The 26799-nt window shown below is 45.8% G+C and overlaps 1 protein-coding gene across 1 annotated transcript in view; it reads right to left on the bottom strand.

The window, feature by feature from the left end:
- Positions 1-10709, bottom strand: part of LOC141025785 (uncharacterized) — a 34242-nt gene extending 23533 nt beyond the window's left edge. Inside the window, exons 1-4 of the mRNA XM_073501710.1 lie at positions 10011-10709; positions 9640-9907; positions 9386-9486; positions 8477-8944 (exon numbers count right to left, since the gene is read on the bottom strand). Of these exons, the coding sequence (XP_073357811.1) occupies positions 8477-8944; positions 9386-9486; positions 9640-9907; positions 10011-10709 (1536 nt within the window). The remainder of the gene's footprint in view (positions 1-8476; positions 8945-9385; positions 9487-9639; positions 9908-10010) is intronic.
- Between the last annotated feature and the right edge of the window lie 16090 nt (positions 10710-26799).

Genomic DNA, 26799 nt, shown 5'->3' with positions numbered 1-26799 from the left:
ACATCAGAAAGAGTCTGTGTCAGAGCTTTCTAGCAAGTCCACTTACTCAACTATCATTTAGTCTTTCATAATTGCTAACACTCACGCAATACTTGTGGTTACGGAGTTTTAATCGGACACAGAGAAAGATAGGGGCTTATAGTTTCTCCTCCCAACCTTTTACCTCAAGGGCAATGTCAACAATAATAGTTCATGCTAACCCACATCCAATTAGATATATATATATATCAGGATCTTTCCAACATCCTGTGCTTGCCAAAGGATAAAATATAAAAAGGAAAGGTGAAGATCACCATGACTCTTGCATAAGGTAGAAGATAATAATAAAAGATAGGCCCTTCGCATAGGGAAGCAGAGGTTGCCATGCGCTTTCAGGGTTGGATGCACAACATCTTAATGCACAAGAACGTCACTTTATATTGCCACTTGTGATATGAACCTTTATTATGCAGTCTGTCGCTTTTATTTCTTCCACATCACAAGATCGTATAAAGCTTATTTCCTCCACACCAATCAATCATACATATTTAGAGAGCAATTTTTATTGCTTGCACCGATGACAACTTACTTGAAGGATCTTACTCAATCCATAGGTAGATATGGTGGACTCTCATGGAAAAACTGGTTTAAGGGTTTTTGGAGGCACAAGTAGTATCTCTACTTGGTGCAAAGAATTTGGCTAGCATGAGGGGGAAAGGCAAGCTCAACATGTTGGATGATCCATGACAATATACTTTATCTCAGATATAAGAAAACATAACCCATTACGTTGTCTTCCTTGTCCAACAACAACTCTTTAGCATGTCATATTTTAATGAGTGCTCCCAATCATAAAAGATGTCCAAGATAGTATATTTATATGTGAAACCTCTCCTTCTTTATTACTTCCTATTAATTGCAATGATGACCAAAACTATGTTTGTCAACTCTCAACAATTTTTAATCATCATACTCTTCCTATGTGAAGTCATTACTCTCAATAAGATCACTATGATCTCTTTGTTTCTTTTTATTCTTTTCTTTTTCTTTTATTCCCTCAAGATCATAGCAAGATAATCAAGCCCTTGACTCAACACTAATCTTTACTATATATAGCTCACGGACTCAATTACATAGAGAGATCATAAAGCAAAACTCAAAACTAGATCATACCAAAACTTTATTCTACTAGATCAAGATACTACTAATAGGATCGAACTAAGAAAAACGGTAAAGAAAGGAGATGTTGTTGTGATACGATACCGGGGCATCTCCCCCAAGCTTGGCAGTTGCCAAGGGGAGTGCCCATACCCATGTGATTATGTCTCCTTTTTCGGTGATGGTGTAATATTCTTGGCGATGATGCCCCTCGGGATACGATTCTCCTCCTCGAGCTTATTGACTTGCTGTTTGAGGTCCATTATTTCCTTACGAAGCTTTCCTGTAACGGCTAAAGCTCCTTGCACCCAAGGGTGTTGCATAGCTGCGGGAGAACAAGTGACACTCTTCTTCATATTTTCATAAGAAAGAAATCTAACATAGGAAGGGATAACCGAGTTTGGAATAGCTGAGCTCTGTAGTTCCCCCATCGTGAATCCAGCTCATAAGCGAGAAGTGACTTCTTGATCCTCCTCCATGGCATCTATCCTCATCAAATCAGCCTCCATCTCTTCCTTCGTTGCTGGCCGAAAGTGGTCAGCATCGTTGTTTGTCCTTGATCTCGATGCCGGATGAGACACCCGGCTCTCCCCGACCGACTCTTGAGAAGACATCTTGCTCTAATCTGCAGCAGCAACAGCTCGAAACACAAACAGGAGATATTTGCATGATACGGTGGTCAAAACCTTCGGGAGATTATATAATGAATTTTTACCGACCGAAATATGTATCGTGCAAGAAAACGGAGTCCGGAGAGCACACGAGGTGCCCACGAGGTAGGGGGTGCGCCCAGTAGGGTAGGGCGCGTCCTCCACCCTCGTGGAGCACTCGTCTCCTTCCCGGACTGCTTCTTATTTTTCTATTTTTCTAAATATTCCAAAACGGAGAAATATTGCCATAAACACCGTTTTGGAGTCAGTTTACTTACCGTACCACATACCTACTCCTTTTCGGAGTCTGAAACGTTCCGGAAAGTGTCCCTTATGTATTCCTCCGGGGTTGCGGTTTCAATAACATTGGTTTCAACATTTATAGGATTACCTGAGATTAGTGTTTAATTCTTTGACCGTTCACCACCTTCGGATTTGTGCCTTCGATGTTGTTGATTTTTATGGCACCGGAACGATAGACCTCCTCGATAACGTAAGGGCCTTCCCATTTAGAGAGAAGTTTTCCTGCAAAAAATCTTAAACAAGAGTTGTATAGCAATACATAATCACCTACATTAAACTCACGCTTTTGTATCCTTTTGTCATGCCATCTTTTAACTTTTTCTTTAAACAACTTGGCATTTTCATAAGCTTGGGTTCTCCATTCATCAAGTGAGCTAATGTCAAATAACCTCTTCTCACCGGCAAGTTTGAAATCATAATTGAGCTCTTTAATAGCCCAATAGCCTTATGTTCTAGTTCAAGAGGTAAGTGACATGCTTTTCCATAGACCATTTTATACGGAGACATACCCATAGGATTTTTATATGCAGTTCTCTAGGCCCATAATGCATCATCAAGTTTCTTGGACCAATTCTTTCTAGATCTATTAACAGTCTTTTGCAAAATTAATTTGAGCTCTCTGTTACTCAATTCTACTTGACCACTAGACTGTGGGTGATAAGGAGATGCAATTCTATGATTAACATCATATTTAGCAAGCATTTTTCGGAAAGCACCATGAATAAAATGTGAACCGCCATCAGTCATTAAATATCTAGGGACTCCGAACCTCGGAAAAATAACTTCTTTAAGCATTTTAATAGAGGTGTTATGATCAGCACTACTAGTTGGAATAGCTTCCACCCACTTAGTAACGTAATCAACAGCAACTAAAATATGTGTGTATCCATTAGAGGCAGGAAAAGGTCCCATATAATCAAAGCCCCAAACATCAAATGGTTCAATAATGAGTGAATAATTCATAGGCATTTCTTGACGTCTACTAATATTACCAATTCTTTGACATTCATCACAAGATAAGACAAACTTACGGGCATCCTTGAAGAGAGTATGCCAATAAAAACCGGATTGCAATACCTTATGTGCAGTTCTGTCTCCAGCGTGGTGTCCTCCATAAGCCTCGGAGTGACACTTGCATAGGATCTGTTCCTATTCATGTTCAGGTACACAACGTCTAATAACACCATCTACTCCTTCTTTATAAAGATGTGGGTCATCCCAAAAGTAATGTCTCAAGTCATAGAAAAACTTTTTCTTTTGCTGGTATGTGAAACTAGGTGGTATAAATTTAGCAACAATGTAATTAGCATAATCAGCATACCATGGAGCAGTACGAGAAGTATTTATGACATTTAATTGTTCATCAGGAAAGCTATCATCAATAGGTAGTGGGTCATCAAGAACATTTTCTAACCTAGACAAGTTGTCTGCAACGGGGTTCTCAGCTCCCTTTCTATCAATAATATGCAAATCAAATTCTTGTAACAAGAGAACCCATCTAATAAGTCTAGGTTTAGCATCTTTCTTTTCCATAAGATATTTAATAGCAGCATGATCAGTGTGAATAGTTACTTTAGAATCAACAATATAAGGTCTGAACTTATCACAAGCAAATACAACTGCTAAGAATTCTTTTTCAGTAGTAGCATAATTTCTTTGAGCATTGTCTAGAGTTTTACTAGCATATTGAATAGCATTTAATTTCTTATCAACTCTTTGCCCTAGAATAGCACCTACAGCATAATCACTAGCATCACACATAATTTCAAAGGGTAAATTCCAATCAGGTGGCTGAACAATAGGTGCAGAGATCAATGCTTTCTTAAGTATTTCAAATGCTTCTACACAATCATCATCAAAGACAAATAGTATATCTTTTTGTAATAAATTAGTCAGAGGCCGGGAAATTTTTGAGAAGTCCTTAATGAACCTCCTATAAAAACCGGCGTGACCAAGGAAACTTCTTATACCTTTGATGTCCTTGGGACATGACATCTTTCCAATAGCATCAACCTTGGCTTTATCAACCTCAATACCTCTTTCAGAAACTTTATGCCCCAAGACAATACCTTCATTAACCATAAAGTGGCACTTCTCCCAATTCAAGACAAGATTAGTTTCTTCACATCTCTGCAAAACTCGATCAAGGTTGCTCAAGCAATCATCAAAAGAGGATCCATAAACGGAGAAATCGTCCATGAAAACCTCACAAATCTTTTCACAAAAGTCAGAGAATATAGCCATCATGCATCTTTGAAAGGTAGCAGGTGCATTACATAAACCAAAAGGCATACGTCTATAAGCAAAAGTACCAAAAGGGCAAGTAAAAGTAGTCTTTGATTGATCAATGGCTGACACAGGTATTTGAGAGAAACCAGAATAACCATCTAGAAAGCAAAAATGTGTATGTTTGGATAATCTTTCTAGCATTTGATCGATAAAAGGTAAGGGGTAATGATCTTTTTTAGTAGCCTTATTTAATTTGCGGAAATCAATTACCATCCTATAACCTGTAATAATTCTTTGCGGGGTCAACTCATCTTTATCATTAGGAACAACGGTAATACCTCCCTTCTTAGGGACACCATGGACAGGACTTACCCATTGACTATCAGCAACGGGATAAATTATACCTGCCTCAAGGAGATTTAGTATTTCTTTTCTTACCACTTCCTTCATCTTAGGATTCAGCCGTCTTTGATGATCACGAACTGGTTTGGCATCTTCCTCCAAATTTATTTTATGTTGACATAGAGTGGGACTGATGCCCTTAAGATCATCAAGAGTATATCCAATAGCAGCACGGTGCTTCCTCGGAGTTTTCAATAATCTCTCTTTTTCATGCTCTGAAAGGTTAGCACTAATAATAACAGGATATATCTTTTTCTCATCAAGATAAGCATATTTAAGAGTATCGGGTAACGGTTTGAGCTCAAACACGGGATCACCCTTGGGTGGAGGAGGATCCCCTAGGATTTCAACAGGCAAATTGTGTTTCAGGATAGGTTCCTATTTAAAGAATACTTCATCTATTTCCCTTCTTTCATTCATAAACATATTATTTTCATGATCTAGCAAATATTGTTCTAAAGGATCACTAGGAGGTACTGCAATAGAAGCAAGACCAATAATTTCATCCTTACTAGGTAATTCCTCTTCACGGTGTTGTCTACTAAATTTAGAGAAATTAAACTCATGAGACATATCACCCAAACCAATAGTAACAACATCATTTTTGCAGTCTATCTTAGCATTAACAGTGTTCAAGAAGGGTCTACCAAATATAATGGGACAAAAGCTATCTTGTGGGGAACCAAGAACAAGAAAATCAGCAGGATATTTAGTTTTCCCACACAAGACTTCAACATCCCTAACAATTCCCATTGGTGAAATAGTATCTCTATTGGCAAGTTTGATGGTAACATCAATACCTTCTATCTCAGCAGGTGCAATTTCATGCATAATTTCTTTGTATAAGTCAATAGGTATTGCACTAGCACTAGCACCCATATCACATAAGCCATGATAACAATGATCTCCTATTTTAACAGAAATAACAGGCATGCCTACCACAGGTCTATGTTTATCTTTAGCACAAGGTTTGGCAATTCTAGCAGTTTCCTCACAGAAATAAATAACATGCCCATCAATATTATCAGCCAAGAGATATTTAACAATAGAAACATTAGGTTCAACTTTGATTTGCTCAGGAGGTGTATAAGTTCTAATATTGCTTTTACAGACCACAGTTGAAACTTTAGCATGATCCTTTATTCTAACAGGGAAAGGTGGTTTCTCAACAAAAGAAGTAGGAACAATAGGATCATTATAAGTGATAGTCTTTTATTCAACTTTAATAGGTGCAGCTACTTTTACTTCTATGGGCGGATGATATTTAAACCACTTCTCCTTAGGGAGATCAATATGAGCAGCAAAAGATTCACAAAAAGAACCTACTATCTCAGAGTCAAGTCCATATTTAGTGCTAAACTTACGGAAAACATCGGTATCCATAAAAGATTTAACACAATCAAACTTAGGTGTCATACCTGACTCCTTACCTTCGGCGAGATCCCAATCTTCAGAGTTGCGTTTAATTCTATCCAATAAATCCCATTTGAATTCAATAGTCTTCATCATAAAAGAGCCAGCACAAGAAGTATCGAGCATGGTGCGATTGTTATCAGAAAGCCGAGCATAAAAATTTTGAATAATCATTTCTCTTGAGAGCTCATGATTGGGGCATGAATATAACATTGATTTAAGCCTCCCCCAAGCTTGAGCGATGCTTTCTCCTTCGCGAGGCTAAAAATTATATATATAATTGCGATCACGATGAACAAGATGCATAGGATAAAATTTCTGATGAAATTCCAATTTCAATCGTTTGTAGTTCCATGATCCCGTATCATCACATAGCCTATACCATGTCAATGCATCTCCCTTCAAAGATAAAGGGAAGACCTTCTTCTTAATAACATCACCGGGCACACCTGCAAGCTTAAATAATCCACAAACTTCATCCACATCTTTTAGGTGCTCATCAGGATGCTTTGTTCCATCTCCTGCAAAAGGATTAGCTAGCAGTTTTTCTAACATACCCGAAGGAATCTCAAAGTTGACATTTTCATCTTCAGTAGGTTCAGTAGGTTGAGGAGCAATTCTTTGCTCTACTGGTCGGGGTGAAGATACCCCGAACAAGCGCCTCAGAGGATTACTTTCCATAGTAACATGTGACAGTAAATTTCAGCACACTATATAAATTTTTCCTTACCAAATTCCACCTACCAAAGGCGCTTCACTCCCCGGCAACGGCGCCAGAAAAGAGTCTTGATGACCCACAAGTATAGGGGATCTATCGTAGTCCTTTCGATAAGTAAGAGTGTCGAACCCAACGAGGAGCGGAAGGAAATGATAAGCGGTTTTCAGCAAGGTATTCTCGGCAAGCACTGAAATAATAGGTAACAGATAGTTTTGTGATGAGATAATTTGTAACGAGCAACAAGTAACAAAAGTAAATAAAGTGCAGCAAGGTGGCCCAATCCTTTTTGTAGCAAAGGACAAGCCTGGACAAACTCTTATATAAAGGAAAGCGCTCCCGAGGACACATGGGAATTATCGTCAAGCTAGTTTTCATCACGTTCATATGATTCGCATTCGGTACTTTGATAATTTGATATGTGGGTGGACCGGTGCTTGGGTGCTGTCCTTACTTGGACAAGCATCCCACTTATGATTAACCTCTATTGCAAGCATCCGCAACTACAACAAAAGTATTAAGGTAAACCTAACCATAGCATGAAACATATGGATCCAAATCAGCCCCTTACGAAGCAACGCATAAACTAGGGTTTAAGCTTCTGTCACTCTAGCAACCCATCATCTACTTATTACTTCCCAATGCCTTCCTCTAGGCCCAAATAATGGTGAAGTGTTATGTAGTCGACGTTCACATAACACCACTAGAGGATAGACAACATACATCTCATCAAAATATCGAACGAATACCAAATTCACATGACTACTAATAGCAAGACTTCTCCCATGTCCTCGGGAACAAACGTAACTACTCACAAAGCATATTCATGTTCATAATCAGAGGAGTATTAATATGCATAAAGGATCTGAACATATGATCTTCCACCAAATAAACCAACTAGCATCAACTACAAGGAGTAATCAACACTACTAGCAACCTACAGGTACCAACCCCAGACTTGGAGACAAGAATTGGATACAAGAGATGAACTAGGGTTTGAGAGGAGATGGTGCTGGTGAAGATGTTGATGGATATTGCCCTCTCCCGATGAGAGGAGCGTTGGTGATGACGATGGCGATGATTTCCCCCTCCCGGAGGGAAGTGTCCCCGGCAGAACAGCTCTGCCGGAGCCCTAGATTGGTTCCGCCAAGGTTCCGCCTCGTGGCGGCGGAGTCTCGTCCCGAAAGCTTGCTTATGATTTTTCTTCGGACGAAAGACTTCATATAGCAGAAGATGGGCACCGGAGGGCCAACAGGGGCGCCCACAAGGCAGGGGGCGCTCCCAGGGGCGTAGGGCGCGCCCCCCACCCTCGTCGCCAGGTGGAGCCCCCCCTGACGTATTTATTCCGCTTAATATTTTTATTATTTCCAAAAATAACTTTCGTGGAGTTTCAGGACTTTTGGAGTTGTGCAGAATAGGTCTCTAATATTTGCTCCTTTTCCAGCCCAGAATTCCAGCTGCCGGCATTCTCCCTCCTTATGTAAACCTTGTAAAATAAGAGAGAATAGGCATAAGTATTGTGACATAACGTGTAATAACACCCCATAATGCAATAAATATCAATATAAAAGCATGATGCAAAATGGACGTATCACTCATCAAAGTACACATGCTGCGAAGTGAAAACGCGGTGGGACACTGGATCATAGCACTGGTAACCTTTGGTGTTGGGGAGATAACCAAGGAAGATGCAAGGAAGCGACTGGGGAGCGAGTTTGTGAGGAGCAGTGGACGCGGTGCTAGGATAACAGAGACACCTGAAGATGCGAAGACCATCATAAGATGGAACTGCACCGAAGAGGAGCTGGTGAGGAGTGTAGTTCCAGCGCGAATGACACGGGCGAATGTTAATAAGGAGGCTGGCGGTCGCGAGCGCGTCCGGCCAGAACTGAGGAGGCACGTAGGAGTGGAAGAGCAACATGCGGACACGGTCATTAAGAGTGCGAATGATGCGCTCGACGCGACCATTCTGCTGTGACGTGTAGGGACAAGTGAGGCGAAAGATGGTGCCGTGGGACGCAAGAAGATTGCGGACGGCGACGTTGTCAAACTCCTTGCCATTGTCAGTTTGCAAGGCGAGAATAGGACGAACAAACTGTGTGGTGACATATGAGTAAAAGGTTGTGAGTGTGGCAAGAGCGTCAGACTTGCGACGGAGAGGGAATGTCCACACATAATGAGAAAAATCATCCAATATCACCAAACAGTATAAGTAGCCCGTGTTGCTCGCAACCGGGGATGTCCAAACATCACTATCCAATAACTGAAATGGAAAGGTGGAAATGTTTGTAGACTTGCTAAAGGGAAGACGAACGTGCTTGCCAAGACGGCAAGCCTCACAAGTGTGGTCATCAACCTTATTACATGAGAAAGAAAAGCTCTGAAGAATCTGACGCATAACGGTGGAGTTGGGATGACCGGGGTGGGCGTGCCAAAGATCGACACTAGCAGCGAAGGCGGCGGGACGACGGGTGGTGGTGGCGCTGGAGGGATGCACCGGGTAAAGCTCGTCCGAGCTGTCACATCGGTGGAGTACCATCCGTGTACGGGCGTCCTTCACAGAAAAGCCCATATCGTCAAATTCAACAGTGATAGGATTCTCACGAGCAAGGCGACGAACGGAAACTAGATTAGTGACTAAGTCAGGAGACACAAGAACATTAGACATGTTAACGGGAGTAGAAGTAGAGAGAAATGACATATGACCGACATGTGTAATGGGAAGGCAGGAACCGTTACCAACGGTAATGTGAGTGGGAGTATGAACATGAGTGGCAGACGTGAGGTTACCGGGATGAGCAGTCATGTGAGCGGTGGCGCCCGAGTCCATGTACCAGTCACCGCCGCCACCATAGGAACTCAGTGACGGGGCGGAGTGCAGAGCAGCGAGAAGGGTCGGGTCCCACGGCGGCGGCACCTGAGGAGGGTAAAACCCTCCGTAGGCCGGCGTGGGGGCGGCGCCGAAGGCCGGCGCGGTGGCAGCGCTGTAGGCGGGCGCGGGCGGGGGCACGGCACCGTAGCCTCTGTAGGGAGTGGCGTTCTGCGCGGCGAAGAGGGCCTGGTGGCTCGCCGGATGAGGCCCAAGGATGCCCAGAGCGGGAGCCCGAGGGACCGGCATCGAGTACGCGTGCACGACGCCGGTTCACTGGTTGGTGCCGTACGTCCACCGAGGGGTGGCCTGCTGCTTGCGGCCGCCCTCGTGGCGGTTGCCGCGGCGCCTGCCACCGGGCTGCTGGGGGCAGCGGGAGGGGCGGGAGGCGCGGGCGGCAGGGGGAAGTACCCCGGAGGAGCGAGGGGCGGGGGGGCGGCTGCTGGTGCGGCGCGGGTGGGGCGGCTGGTGGTGGGGCACCACGGGAGGTGCCGGCGGCGAGGGCGTGATGCTGCACATGCTTCTTGACCCCCTTCATCCGGCGCTCCTCCAACCGCAAGTACGCCACGAACTTGGGGAAGGAGGGCTCCGGCATCAAGGTGAGGTTGGAGGCGGCGTTGCCGAAGTCCTCGTTGAGGCCGGCGATGAGCGTGCTGAGGAGGAGGTCATCATCAACCTTGGCGCCAATGTCGCGGAGCTCATCCGCCAACGTCTTCAGGCGGCGGCAGTAGTCATCAATGGACTGTTCATCCTGGTGACAGTCAAAAAATTCCTGCTGCAAAAAAATGCGGCACTGAAGCTTGTTGTCGGTGAAGAGGCCGTTCAGCTTAACCCACATGGCGCGGGTGTCGTCGCCGGCACTCACGACCGTGTGGAACAGGTCCTTGGAGATGGTGGTGAAGAACCACTGGATGATCGTGGCGTCGATCGCGGTCCACTCGGGGTCGTCCACCTTGGCGCGGGAGTCAACTGTGCCGTCCACATGATCCATGAGGTTGTTCTCGCGGAAGAGCAGCGAGAAGTACGTCTTCACGCGAAGTACGTGGAGTTGGAGGCGTCGAGGACGAGGGGGATGCGTGCGTGGACATTGATGTCGCGGATTTCGGCAGGGTCGACGGCGAAGGGGTTGGAGTAGGAGGAGGCGTTGGACGATATGGCGGCGAGGTTTTGGGGAAGGGGGCGGCGCGGCGGTGGGAGAGGCGCGGCACGGCGGGAGGGCGGCGTGGCGGGGAGGAGAGGACGCGCGGGGAGGCGCACATGGAGAGGGGTGGCGGTGGCGGCGTGGGGCGGCGGCGGCGGCGGCAGATCGCGGCGGCGGCGGTGGCGGCCCGAGGCAGCGGCGGCTAGGGTTGGCGGAAGCGGGAGGATCGACTTGCGATAGATACCATGTAGAGAATGATTTGGTGCATCGATAATTGATTGATCGTGCACTAGGTATATATATAGGTACAAGAGGTGCGACCGATATCTTGTCTTCTAAGATACACGTATATACAGGGGAGACAGACACTACAAATACTGTGTACAAAACCCAGACCACATGTAGGTATGTTCAACAGCTCCGACCAAAAATTAACGGCGATCGACATGGCCGGCAGGCAATTGCATGTGCCTCTTTAATTACCCGATGGAGGAGGAGTCGAGAGGGATGGAGGAAGGGATGTCACCGAGCGCGGCCACTTGCGCCTCGAACTCCGGGCTGGAGCAGAACCCCGTCATCTGCAAGAACCTGCCATGGATCATCACCATCAAGCTCTAGGCTCTAGCTGCAAGAATTGTATGTTCTGAGTCGAACACACACACACGCACACATGTACATACCGCTGGTCAGGAGAGAGCACTAGTAGAAAACAGGGCTTAGGTCACAGGAAAGCTTTCACATTAGTCCCGGTTCGTGCGGCCAGGGACCTGCCGGGCCTCGTGGGGGCATTGGTCCCGGTTCGTCCGGACCCTTTGGTCCCGGTTGGTGGGACAAACCGGGACCAATGGGCCACGCTCCTGGCCCACCACCCTTTAGTCCCGGTTCCTACCACAAACCGGGACTAAAGGCCTGGTCCTAGTTGCGGCCAGTGTTTAGTCCCACCTTGCCAACCGAGGGGCGCTCACATCAGTTTATAAGGCCGTCCCTCTCTGCCTTGTTGAGCTTCTCTTAAAGTGAAAATAGATGCCCTTATACAGGGAATTTGACCTAAATTCACAGTAAATTTCATAGAAATTTATTATTAATTTAGGTTGAATTTTCTCTATAAGCGCATCTATGTTCATTTTTTTATATTTATAAAATAAATAAACCTTAATAAAATAAATAAAACCAAATAAACCTTAATAAAATAAAATAAAATAAAATAAACTATAGTAACTACAATAAATAAACCTTAATAAATTAAGTAAAAATAGCAGCAGTAAAATAAATAAAAATAGCAGCAGTAAAATAAATAAAAATAAAATAATTAAAGTAAAATACATAAGTAATTAGAAATAAAATAAATAAGTTTTTTGTTGTAAGTAGAAACAAAACAAAACAAATAAAGCAAAAGAGAAAAAAACAGAGGAAAAAAATTATGCCACCTACTGGGCCACCACGGCCTGAATACGACTAGAAACCCATCCATGGGCCAGGATTCAGGCCTGCAGAAGGCCCAGTAGGCCCCACAGGCAAAGAGAACAGTTAGGCCCGAAAGCCTGCAGTTGAGAGGAGTTCGAGAGGGTGGGCGCAGCAGCGCTTATAAACCACTCTCGAGCTCTCTCAACTAGCGAGGTGGGACTAAACTTTTGACACGGGGCAGCACAAGGCCTTTGGTCCCGGTTGGTGCCACCAACCGGGACTAAAGGGGGCATTGGCCCCGGTTCGTGGCACCAACCGGAACCAAAGGCCTTTAGTCCCGGTTGGTGCCACCAACCGGGACTAATGAGTTCCCTATATATACCCCATCGCCACAGCAGAGCACTCTAGAGTGCTCTGTTTTTTCTGGCCGGCGAGGGGAGGGCATTTGGGTGCTCTAGCTCACCTCCTATGCACATGAGGTGTTCGATGAAATGTCTGAGCCACACTAGTTAATCTTTGTCCTCTCGAAACTCGACCTCCGAGCTCCATTTTCCCCGAGATTTGTCTAGGTTTAGCGGTCCGTCACGTCTCGTCCCCTTCTTCACCGCCGTCGATCGCCCGCGCCGATCTCGTCGCCAGCACCACCGTGGTGAGCCTCTTGTTCTTATCTTCTTTCTGAAAGGAAAAAATTCTTACTTTAGATAGTTACTTGTCTAATTTTGTTACTTTTATTATTCCTTCTTATTACATAGTGCGATGGTTTTGGTATCCGCCCCCGTCGGCCCTCGTCCTGTCTATGATTCGGATGTGGTATATATTATCTTTTTATAACTATTTGGTTCATTTATTGTTTATGACAAATATACCGACCAACGTGACATAGATTTTATTTATCTAGGAGGTGGTTGAACCGGAAATTCTAACCGACCCTATTGTCGAGAGGTTAAATTTAGTTGAAGAAGAAAACAATTACTTGAAGGAAAAAATAAAAAAAATTGAGGAGGAGAAGATGATATTGGAGTTGCATGTTGCGGATGTCGTCGATGATCAAAAGATCAAGATGGATACAATGCGCTTGAAGATTAGAAAGATTAGAAAATATGCCATTCATACCGAGGCTTGGTATCATTATGCCGTTGGATCAATTGTTACCTTGGTTGCGATTATGATCGCATTTGTTTTCGCATTGAAATGTTTTACATAGTTTCAATGTATGGTTTAATTAATTAGATGCTCTGGAGAGCTATATATATGTTGTTAGATGAGAACTATGTATGTACTTTGATTCTAATGTGATGATGAACTTCTATTAATTTGGTCACTTAATTATCTATTCATGATGTTCTGTAATGGTTTTTGACACACTTAATTATATATAATGCACGCAGATGAACCGGCAATGGATGTACGGTGACAGACACACCTCCGAGTACATTAAGGGCGTGCATGATTTTCTCGAAGTGGCTGAGGCAAACAAGCAGAATGGTTTTATGTGTTGTCCATGCCCTATATGTGGGAATACGAAGTCTTACTCTGACCGGAAAATCCTTCACACCCACCTGCTTTACAAGGGTTTCATGCCACACTATAATGTTTGGACGAGGCACGGAGAAATAGGGGTTATGATGGAAGACGGCGAAGAAGAAGAGGACGATGACAACTATGTGCCCCTTGGATACGGTGATGCTGCAACGGGGGAAGCTGCTGAAGATCAAGAGGAACCAGACGATGTGCCCAATGATGCTTCAAGGGGGGAAGCCGCTGAAGATCAAGAGGAACCAGTGCCCGATGATGATGATCTCCGCCGGGTCATAGTCGATGCAAGGACGCAATGCAAAAGTCAAAAGGAGAAACTGAAGTTCGATCGCATGTTAGAGGATCACAAAAAAGGGTTGTACCCCAAATGCGAAGATGGCAACACAAAGCTCGGTACCGTACTGGAATTGCTGCAGTGGAAGGTAGAGAATGCTGTGCCTGACAAAGGATTTGAGAAGCTATTGAAAATATTGAAGAAGAAGCTTCCAAAGGATAACGAATTGCCCGACAATACATACGCAGCAAAGAAGGTCGTATGCCCTCTAGGATTGGAGGTGCAGAAGATACATGCATGCCCTAATGACTGCATCCTCTACCGCGGTGCGTACAAGGATCTGAACGCATGCCCAGTATGCGGTGCATTGCGGTATAAGATCAGACGAGATGACCCTGGTGATGTTGACGGCGAGCCCCCCAGGAAGAGGGTTCCTGCGAAGGTGATGTGGTATGCTCCTATAATACCACGGTTGAAACGTCTGTTCAGAAACGAAGAGCATGCCAAGTTGATGCGATGGCACAGTGAGGACCGTAAGAAAGACGGGAAGTTGAGAGCACCCGCTGACGGGTCGCAGTGGAGAAAAATCGAGAGAAAGTACTGGGCTGAGTTTGCAGCTGACCCAAGGAACGTATGGCTTGGTTTAAGCGCGGATGGCATTAATCCTTTCGGGGAGCAGAGCAGCAATCACAGCACCTGGCCCGTGACTCTATGTATGTATAACCTTCCTCCTTGGATGTGCATGAAGCGGAAGTTCATTATGATGCCAGTTCTCATCCAAGGCCCTAAGCAACCCGGCAACGACATTGATGTGTACCTAAGGCCATTAGTTGAAGAACTTTTACAGCTGTGGAATGGAAACGGTGTACGTACGTGGGATGAGCACACACAGGAGGAATTTAACCTGCACGTGTTGCTGTTTGTAACCATCAACGATTGGCCCGCTCTCAGTAACCTTTCAGGACAGACAAACAAGGGATACCTCGCATGCACGCACTGTTTAGATGACACTGAAAGTATATACCTGGACAAAAGCAGGAAGAATGTGTACCTGGGCCATCGTCGATTTCTTCCGACCAACCATCAATGTCGAAAGAAAGGCAAGCATTTCAAAGGCGAGGCAGATCACCGGAAGAAGCCCGCCATGCATACCGGTGATCACGTACTTGCTATGGTCAATGATTTACACGTAATCTTTGGAAAGGGTCCCGGCGGACTAGCTGTTCCGAATGACGCTGAGGGACACGCACCCATGTGGAAGAAGAAATCTATATTTTGGGACCTACCCTACTGGAAAGAGCTAGAGGTCCGCTCTTCAATCGACGTGATGCACGTGACGAAGAACCTTTGCGTGAACCTTCTAGGCTTCTTAGGCGTGTATGGGAAGACAAAAGATACACCTGAGGCACGGGAGGACCTGCAACGTTTGCGCGAAAAAGACGGCATGCCTCCGAAGCAGTATGAAGGTCCTGCCAGCTACGCTCTTACGAAAGAAGAGAAAGAAATCTTCTTTGAATGCCTGCTCAGTATGAAGGTCCCGACTGGCTTCTCGTCGAATATAAAGGGAATAATAAATATGCCAGAGAAAAAGTTCCAGAACCTAAAGTCTCATGACTGCCACGTGATTATGACGCAACTGCTTCCGGTTGCATTGAGGGGGCTTCTACCGAAAAATGTCCGATTAGCCATTGTGAAGCTATGTGCATTCCTCAATGCAATCTCTCAGAAGGTGATCGATCCAGAAATCATACCAAGGCTAAGGAGTGATGTGGCGCAATGTCTTGTCAGTTTCGAGCTGGTGTTCCCACCATCCTTCTTCAATATCATGACGCACGTCCTAGTTCATCTAGTCGACGAGATTGTCATTCTGGGGCCCGTATTTCTACACAATATGTTCCCCTTTGAGAGGTTCGTGGGAGTCCTAAAGAAATATGTCCGTAACCGCGCTAGGCCAGAAGGAAGCATCTCCATGGGCCATCAAACAGAGGATGTCATTGGGTTTTGTGTTGACTTCATTCCTGGCCTTAAGAAGATAGGTCTCCCTAAATTGCGGTATGAGGGGAGACTGACTGGAAAAGGCACGCTTGGAGGGGGGACTCAATAATATGCAGGGTGGATATTCTTGGTCTCAAGCACACTACACAGTTCTACAGAACTCTACCTTGGTGACCCCGTATGTCGATGAACACAAGAACAGTCTGCGCTCCAAACACCCGGAGCAGTGTGACGACTGGATTACATGTGAACACATTAGGACTTTCAGCAGTTGGTTGGAAACACGTCTCAGAGGTGACACCACTGTTTGTGATGAGTTGTACTCGTTGTCCAGGGGACCATCTTCGACTGTATTGACTTACAAAGGATACGAGATAAATGGGAATATATTTTACACGATCGCCCAAGATCAAAAGAGCACCAACCAAAACAGCGGTGTCCGCTTTGATGCAGCAACCGAGAGGGGAAAGGACACATATTATGGTTACATAATGGACATATGGGAACTTGACTACGGACATGATTTTAAGGTCCCTTTGTTTAAGTGCAAATGGGTCAATCTGTCAGGAGGCGGGGTACAGGTAGACCCACAGTACGGAATGATAACAGTGGATCTGAACAATCTTGGGTACACTGACGAACCGTTCGTCCTAGCCAATGATGTGGCACAGGTTATCTATGTGAAGGACATGTCTACCAGACCGAGGAAAAGAAAAGATAAGGAAGCGAATACATCATACGATGAGCCAAAGCGCCACATAGTTCTTTCAGGAAAAAGGGACATTGTGGGAGTGGAGGGCAAGACAGACATGTCTGAAGATTATGAAAAGTTTCATGAAATTCCTCCCTTCAAAGTCAAGGCTGACCCAAGCATCCTGATAAACGATGAAGATTATCCATGGTTACGGCGCAATAAGCAAATGACACAAGCGAAGAAAAAGTGAAGACTTTCTCCTGCAACTATTATGATGATACCATGCCAACTTTGTAATAGACGAGTATGATACCATTGTCCGTTTTGTACAAGAAGTGCATCTAGTTTTTGCCGTAACCCTCTCAACTTTCTTGCACATGCTATGTGGATGAAATGATGATACCATGCCAACTTTCAACCTTCTCAGAGTTCATTTGAAATGCTTTTCAATTTTAGGGTCTTATAGCTCAAAATAATTAGTAAATGCATGAAAAATAACAGGCCAAAAATTAAAAATTATGCCACCTACTGGGCCACCACGGCCTGAATACGATTAGAAACCCATCCATGGGCCAGGATTCAGGCCCGCAGAAGGCCATTGGTCCCGGTTGGTGGCACGAACCGGGACCAATTCCACCCTTTGGTCCCTGTTGGTGCCACGAACCGGTACTAATGAGGCTGTGGCCCCACGAGCACCTTTAGTACCGGTTCGTGGCATGAACCGGTACTAGAGTTTCTTACTAAGCAGTTTTTTAGTCCCACCTCGCTAGCTGAGAGGCACTACGAGCGGTTTATAAGCCCTGAGTGCAGAGACGATGAAGAAGAGGCGCAATGCTCACGTTGCTTAGCTTCAAGCCTTGAGGAATAAGGTAGACTGCATGGAGCTATGTGCAGTGCAGTCTACACTATTCCGAAAGGCTTGAAGCAAATCAACGAGCATTGCGCCTCTTTTTTATTTTTAATAACTTATTACAACTCCGGACTTCTTGTGTTCCGACAAAATAAAATAAACTTTAATAAAATTTATGAAACCAAAATTAACAAAGTATTTTCTGTTCAAAACATTATAAGAAACCTCTATTATTATTGAAACTAAAATCATATAAAATTGATTCAACTAAAATTATCGAAGTATTTTCTGTTCAAAATCATTAAAAGCAAAAAGAATTTTCATAAAGAACTTTTTTTGATAGAAACTTTAATAGCAAAAAGAATTATCATAAAGTAAAATAAATAAGTAATTAGAAACAAAATAAAATAAAATAAATAAGTTTTTGTTGTAAGTAGAAACAAAACAAAATAAATAAAGCAAAAAAGAAAACAAAAAAACTAAATACAGCAAAAAAATTCATAAAGAACTTTTTTTGATAGAAACTTTAATAGCAAAAAGAATTGTCATAAAGTAAAATAAATAATTAATTAGAAACAAAATAAAATAAAATAAATAAGTTTTTTGTTGTAAGTAGAAACAAAACAAAATAAATAAAGCAAAAAAGAAAACAAAAAAACTAAATACAGCAAAAAAAATGTTGGGGCGCTGCCCGCTTAGCCTTCCAACCCTCAGGTTTGCAAATACAGGCCCAGAAGGGCTAGGAGGCTAAACGGGCAGCGCGCCAAAGTTAGGCCCAGAAGCCTGCTATAGAGAGGAGTTCGAAACAGCAGCTGCGCCGCGGCATTTAAACTGGTGCGGGCGCCCCTCGGCTAGCGAGGTGGGACTAAACTTTTGGCCGCGATGCGGACAGCAAAAAAAATTGTTGGGGCGCTGCCCGCTGGGCCCTCCAACCCTCGGGTTTGCAAATACAGGCCCAGAAGGGCTAGAGGGCTCAACGGGCAGCGCGCCAAAGTTAGGCCCAGAAGCCTGCTATACAGAGGAGTTCGAGACAGCAGCCGCAGCGGGGCTTATAAACCACTCCGAGCCCCTCTCAACTAGCGAGGTGGGACTAAACTTTTGGCCACGACGCGGGCAGTAAGAGGCCTTTGGTCCCAGTTGGTGGCACCAACCGGGACTAAAGGGGGCCTTTGGTCCCGGTTGGTGCCACCAACCGGGACCAAAGGCCGCTGCTTCCCGCCCTTTGCGCTGCTGAAAAGAGGCCTTTGGTCCCGGTTGGTGGCACCAACCGGGACTAAAGGGGGGCATTGGTCCCGGTTGGTGCCACGAACCGGGACCAATGCTCTGAGTATATAAGAAAACACTTGGCGTTTTTTAGATTCATCTCTGCAGTTGCCCCCCGACGACGCCGCCAGGCTGCCCGAGCTCGCCCCGTCGACGCCGTCGCCGCCCTCTGCCTCGTCGACGCAGCCGCCCCTGCCCCGACCACGCCGCCGTCGGCCCGCCCCGACCACGCCGCGCGCCCCTGCCCCGACCACGCCGTCGTCGCCCCAGCTGCCCGACCACGCCGCAGGCCCTCGCCGTGCCTCTGCCTCGCCCTGCCCTGATCGACCACGCCGCCGTCGCCCCTGCCCCGACCACGCCGCCGTCGCCGCCCTCTACCCCGACGCGCGCCTTGCCTTCTGCCCCTGCCCCGACCACGCCGCACCTCTCCTTTGGTTAGGCCGGCGCCGCCCCCTGCCTCCCTATTTTTTTCACATATATATGATGTTTTTTTCCAGATTATATGTATATGTGTGAGTATATGTATGTGTGTATATCTGATTATATGTCCTCTTTTCAGATTTTTTGTTTTTTGCATTTTTATAAAAATGTATATATGTATGTATGTTCTCTGTGTATATATATGTTCATGTATGCAAAACATAGATTTTTAGAAAAGTTTTATCTATATATGTTCTCTGATTTAGTCCATTTTAGGTTAGTTTCATTTTTAGAAAAGTTTTATATATTTACGAAAAGAAGGAAGAAGAAGAAAAAGTTTTATATATATGCAAAAATTACATTTTTAGAAAAGTTTTATATATCTAGCTAGGAAGAAAAGGAAGAAGAAGAAAAAGAAGGATAGGAAAAAAGAAAATAAGAAGAGGAAGAAAGGAGAAGAAGAGGAGAGGAAGAAGAGGAGAAATAAATAAGAAGAGGAAAAAAGAAGAAAAAGAAGAGGAGAAGAAGAAAGGAATAGAAGAGAAGAAGAAAAAATAGAAAAAATTCTATTTTTTCTTCTTCTCTCCTCTATTCCTTTCTTCTTCTCCTCTTTTTTTTTCTTCTTTTTTTTCTTCGATCTTCTCCTCTATTCCTTTTCTTCTTCTCCTCTTTTTATTTCTTCTTCGTTTTCTTATGTTTTATCGGGTCTGTCGTCGTCGATATACCCCTCTCCCGGTAACTTCAACACGAGGGGGGTCGATATACCCCCTCCCCGCCGATAATATTATTTTCCCATGTACATATGTCGTCGTTGTCGATATAACCCCCTCCCGATAACTTCAACACGTGGGGGGGGGGTCGATATACCCCCTCCCCGATAACATTATTTTCCCATGTATGTATGTCGTCGTTGTCGATATATATAACTCCCTCCCAGATAACTTTGACATGATGGACGGTCGATATTTATACCCCCTCTCGACCGTGATAACTTATACCACGGGAGCACCCCCCCCCCCCGGCCCTCTCGCTCGACCAAAACTCTCGAGGACACCCAAACCCTAAAAAAACGATGTCGGTCTCCTACCCCCTCCCGCCGCGCCCCTACCCTTGAAGCGTTGCCTAGGCCACCCCAAACCCGGAATAAGCTAGGTCTACGTTTGCACTAATATATCCACCTGCTGTCATGTTTGTGTAATAATTGCCATGTTGTAATATTTGCAGAAACAATGGAGCACGGACGAGACGAGCAAGCAGAAGAGGTGTTGGGGGACATAATCTTAGCCGGAGGTGATATCTTGTCATATCTTAACGACAATGATGGTCTGGAAGAACAGGGTGAAGAAGCAGGCTACGGTGATCGAAGAGTGGAGGAGGAAAGACATGATTATGATGGCTCCGGTGACCCAATGCTGGTGCAAGAAGGAGCCCGTGGTGACGGCTCCGGTGACCGAACAGAGTCCGGCCAGGTAAATATATTAGTTAAGCCTGTGCTGACTAGCTAATTGATGCATTCATTGTTTTGGTATGTACACATATTAATTAACACTCGTCTTTCTTCTTTTTTCTAGCCCTCCGGATCAAGCACAACTTCGGTAAAGAGACGAGGACCGAAGAGAAAGTTGCGCTCGGATGAAAGGTTTGAGATCACAGCAATCGCGCGCGACGGCCAACCGATTGAACCCATCCGGACAAAGGATGCATTTTCTGCTCAGTGCGGGGTTCTAGTTAGGGACAAGATCCCGATCAGCATCCAGCAATGGTATAAGCCTAAGAAGGAAGACCCTGAGGTGTCTTATGTCAATGATATGCAGAAAGATGATCTTTGGACTGAGCTGAAGGCAAATTTCACCCTACAGCCAGAGGAGGATCCGGAGAAGCTAGTTATAGAGCAATTAATCAAGTCTCATGCTCTTAAGAAGATGGCAGACCTATTCAGGAGGTGGAAGAATGAGCTGAAAACGTTTGTCGACAAAGAAGAGACACCAGAATTCATCGGCCGGTATGAGAAGATCAGAGATCACTGGCCCGCATTTGTGGCCCACAAGACATCGGAAAAGAGTAAGAAGATGTCAGCGACAAACAAGAAGAATGCTGCAAAGAAGAAGCTTCACCATCACACGGGGTCAGGTGGCTACCTCAAAGCCCGACCTAAGTGGGCCAAGGCTGAGAATGATCTGCTTGAAAAAGGGATCGAACCACAGACAATGAACTGGACAGACCGTTGCCGGACTTGGTTCTTCGGGGCTGGCGGAACCTTGGACCCTGTATCAGGGAGGTGCGTTTGGACGAACGAGCTTTTGAGAATACCAGTCAAGAAGATTCAGCAATATATCGATGCAGCGCAGCAAGGGACGTTCGTTCCAGACAGAGAGAACGACGAGCTCACAATGGCCCTCGAGAATCCTGAGCACCCTGGACGGACACGAGGCACGCCAGGCTCCGTTCCGTGGAAGGCTGGTTTTCCGGACGCGGGCGGTTACAAAAGCCTGGAGAGGAGGAAAAAAGTGGAGCAGATCCAAATTCAGAAGCTGCACGAAAGGGTTCAAGCTGCACGCCTCCTTCTCCGCCAGCGCCGGCGTGCCAGAGCAGCCAGCCTCCTCCTTCTCCTCCTCGTCAGCAAGGGCGGAAGAGACCCGCCGCCGTTGCGGCTGCTCCGGCACGTCGTAGTCCCTCTCCTCCGCCTCGTAAGCAAGGAAAGAAGACAGCCGCAGCCACTCCGTCTGCTCTACCGGCGTCTAGCAGTACAGCTGCCAGAGGCGGGAGGCAATACAGATTCGGTCCTTCTCTGAAGACTCCAGAGAAGTTACCATACGAGAGGACCGAGGAGGAAACCAGGAAGATCGTGCGAGCCGAAGTGACAAACTTCTTTGAAGGGGTGAAAGCAAAGAAACATCCACCTCCGGAGGAGAAGGTAGATCCGGTGAAAGCAAAGCGCACTCTGGCTGCCCTGACAAAACCACCAAAGTCTCCGCCGAGAGGCAACTATGAGAGCATTCTTGCAAAGACATATGCCGAAGCGGAGCGGTCGGGAAGTACTGTAAGTGATCGAAGGTTAAAAGAACGACGAGCTGGGAAAAAAATTGCCCAGCTCGGCGAACAAGCGAACCAATCGTGCCCCCCGCTCAAGGTGTCAAAAGACATCGTCGCTAATGATCCGAGTATGGTGCCCGGTTATAGCAATCTTGGAGATTACCTGCCCGACGATGTACATTATGAAATCATGGAGGTGGACGAACACAAATACCATTACGGGAAGCCTCTCGTCAAAGATGAAAGATCTCTAACAACGATGATGCGAAGACTACATGATTGGTACATGAAAACCTGCAGAGAGTCTGATGGGATGGATACTTTGACGCTGAGAGTTAAACCGGAGCATGACCTCGTTGGAATTGATCTGCTGAATGTTCCATTTGAGGATTTCTTCCAGTTTTACAATCAAAAGGCCCTCGATAAAACAACGATCACTTGCTACTGTGTGTAAGTAGTACTACTTCTGTCATTAAGTCTCTCTATATAGGTCAGCTCTTTCATTACATGTATTTATAATTATCCTCACTATATTATGCAGATTGAAGATCGCCGAATTAAAGAAAAGACAAATCGGTGATATTGGGTTCATTAACACAAATCTCATAGATGCATATACGGTTGAAAAACATCCCAAAGAAGCCGAGGCCAACTTGCTACAATCGTTGGTATTAAATCAAAACAAAGATATAATACTCTTTCCTTACAACTTCAAGTGAGTGTTACTGTCTTGTGCATATTCGGTTTCCCTTATTAGTCCAGGTTATGGTAATGTAATTGATGACTTATGCATGCATGCGCAGCTTCCACTATATTCTCCTAGAGATTAAGCTTGAGCAGGGAGTAGTAACCGTCTTAGACTCGAGACGAAAAGATCCCCAGGACTATGCGAACATGACTCAAATGCTCGAGAAGTAAGTTAAATCGATCATTATCCACCATATCAGCAACTTTGTTCATTTCCTGATATCAAGTAATTGTTTTCTTTGTCTGGTAGGGTTTGGAGAAAATTCACCTCAAAAGCTCCGGGACTGCCGAAGAAGCTGCAATTTAATCACCCGAAAGTAAGTACTATAGTAGCATGTTCCGCGCATCTCCTAGTGATTCAAGCGCTAGTTTCATCAATACCATTTAGCATGCTTGCTTATCAGTTTGATTGACCTCTATTTCTTGTAAAGTGGTTGTGGCAGGAACCCGGGAATAATTACTGTGGATACTACGTTTGCGAGTCCATCCGCTACACGACCTGTGAGCGGGGCTACACTGAAGAACAATATGAAGTGCGTAAGCAATAATATTCACAATTTTATTTTATTACCATCATTTGTGTTGAGTTTCATTTATTCATATATATATGTATTGACCCCCTTCTTCAAATTAGATGTTTCGGAAGCGGGATGAACTCCTAGCACCAGATCGTATGCGAGGAATTCAAGAGGAATTGACGGCATTCTTCCTTGACCACGTGATCGCTGAAAACGGAGAATACTATGTGGACCCTGTGTTCCTACAATTTAATTAGGAGATTGTATTATAAGAGATAATTATTGTATATATGTAGCCGGTAGTGTTGGATAGATATACGAGAACTTGTTGTTCGACCAATATCTCGGAGAAGGAGAGGTGGTCGATATCACTTCTCTCTGTATGCATATGTTCATGACGATCTTCTGTTTCCTTCATTTGATTACTAGCTAGCGTGTCTACTCCTCTTCATACGTATATAGTACGTAGCGTCGACCAAGCACGGAGATAAGAGAGGACACTTCCCTCTATTAATTAGCTAGCTAACACAATATATGAAACACCTAAATTAACCCCCCAAAACCCCTAAACCACCCCCTTTCAAAAAAAAATCTCAGCTCCTGCCAGCTGCTGACGCGTGGATGCCTATTGGTCCCGGTTGGTGACACCAACCGGGACAAAAGGCCCTGCCTATTGGTCCCGGTTGGTGGCACCAACCGGGACCAAAGGCCCCCTGCCTGGGCTGGCAGCAGCGGCCACGTGGAGGACCTTCTGTCCCGGTTCGTGTAAGAACCGGGACTAAAGGGTTAGGGCATTAGTAACGACCCTTTAGTCCCGGTTCAAAAACCGAACAAAAGGCCTTTACCAACCGGGGTAAAAGCCCCTTTTCCTAGAGGCGCCAGTAGATGCAGTAGTCCCAGCCGTGGGCGCCGCCGTCGAGCGGCCTGAGCGCAGCCTGCAGGGTGGCGCCGCCTCCCCCTCCATGGCCATGAACAGCCGCACCGCCGATGATGCTCTGCTGGTGATAATCTCCCCCTCCCATTGCTCAGCTCAGCTCACCACCAGTGCGGGTCAGCTTGTGTGTCCTAGGATTGAGCAAGTGAGTGACACTGACACATCGGTCGAAGCAGGTCGCAATCAATTCAATCCATGCATACGCAAGGCTTTCTCTGCTGCTAGCCAGCTGCTGTCAGGAATCAGGATAGGATTTGTTGATGTCACCCGTGTCACAGGGCTGCAAGAAACTTCAGACTATAGTACTATACACGATTGCTAGCACCAAAGGTAGTACTGTACATTATATAGTACTAGTACCATCATGACCATCAGCAAGCAGAGGATCAAAATCAAGTGTGAGCTAATAGAATTGCATAAACCTAGAGTGCGTGGTGTCATTGTCATGGTTGTTCTTGAATGGGCTCAGAAGAAAGCTACCTTTCAGTAGAGGCTGCTCGGCGCTCGGCCGGCAGATGGACCGATCCGGAAAAACGGTGTGTATCAGCTGAAAGCAACCGCTAACTGAAGAACCATCTCAACTGAAGGCTGCTGGTTGCTGCAAGGGTGTTGCATTGCATCATCAGCAAAACATAGGGCCATACACCTCTATGCCATTTTGGGGATGCACTTCAGAAATGCAAGTGCCCAATTACTGGTGAAAATCTGGCGATTAGCATGACTGTGCTCTCTCTTTTGTCCGATCGCCGCACCGGTATCATCGCCGGAGGCTGTTAGGAGTAGGTGGGAGTGGGATGCAACAAAGGTGTGAGGGATTTCAAAATCCACACCCCCGGTTAATTTTTTTATTTAACTTCACTAGTAATGCTGGCCACATACTCGAGTACTTGACTCAAACTTACACAATAATGCAAATGGTGCTGTTCGATCAAGAAGGTTGCATGCGTTTCATGAGCTAAGGCCAGCTTTGCACTGAAAGGTATGGTGTCATGGAATCATGGGGATGCAGTGTGCACGCTGCCACTTCCTCCTGATCCAGCCAGGAAATGACGCTAATGGCATGGGCATTCAAATTCAACCAAGAGGCAGGTTAGAGGAATGTGATTTCAGGGGGGCATGCATGTCATTTCGCCCAGGGATAAGAGCAGGACGGGGTGACATCGGAGGTTGTTTGCATCGGCAAAGGCCGGCTGCTTCGCTGGTGTAAGATATCTGCTGACGAAATGTGTTACTGTACCGTGCACTCAGTTCATCTTGATCATGATCATTCATCACCGCATAGGACAGACACAACGGAAAGGCGGAAAAGAAAAGACATGAGCGATGGACGGATGGATTTCTCGGAGCAGAATTTGGTTGCATTTTCGGGCACCAAATGGACCGTCGGCGGTACGATTAGGGGCCATTATCTTTTCTTTGCTTGCTTTCTTATAGTTTCTTCGTTATCCGGAAATTGGCGGGCCCTTAGAGCATCTCTAGCAGACCCCGTATAACGCGTGAATCCGCATAATTCCGGCGAGTATACGGGTTCGGCCCAATTTTCTGGCCAGGACAGAGCCGTATACTCGTCCGGCCCGTAAATTTTTTTACCGCAGCCCGCAAACCTTAACCCCGAAGCCGTATAACTACGGGTTTGCGGGGCAGATACGGGTAGAAACCCGCCGTCGCGTTTCCCTACGATTCCCCACTCCCTTCGTCGCATTTTTCGCCCTCGGTGAGCCCAGTTCCGCCTCCAGCCGCCATGTGGGGCCGTATGTGGAGCTCCGGCGGCAGCTTTGGCGGGGGCGACGACCCCGAGCGCCAGCGGTGTGTCCGCGCCGATGGCGCGAGGAAGCGCGTGGCCAAGAAGTACACCAACCAAGGTCTCCAGCTACCGGCGTCGCTCCTCCGTCGCGAGACGGAGGAGTACGACCGCTGGCACGGGTGGACGCACTCCTCGGCTGTGGGCTCTTCCTTTGCCGCGGACTCTTCCTTGGTCGCGGGCTCTTCCTCTGCCGCGTGGCTCACCTCCGGAATGTAGTATATATGTAGTAGAATGATCAATGTAGTATATATGTAGTATGTATGATGTATGTAGTATGTTGTGATGAACTATGAATGATCTGTGTGGTTGCAATTTCTCCCGCAAAAGCTTTTTTAAAATTATACAGTTTCATATGCGGGGTTAATTCTGCAGCGCACGATTTCGTCCCACAAAATAGATCTTCCTCGAACTGTAAACGCGTTATGCGGGTCGGGATTATACGGGGTCTGCTAGAGTTGCTCTTAGAGG

The sequence above is a fragment of the Aegilops tauschii genome, chromosome 6, assembly GCF_002575655.3.
Source record: "Aegilops tauschii subsp. strangulata cultivar AL8/78 chromosome 6, Aet v6.0, whole genome shotgun sequence".
Classification (NCBI taxonomy): Eukaryota; Viridiplantae; Streptophyta; class Magnoliopsida; order Poales; family Poaceae; genus Aegilops; species Aegilops tauschii.
Note: the sequence above shows the minus strand (reverse complement) of the source record. Positions and strands in the feature narration are given on the sequence as shown.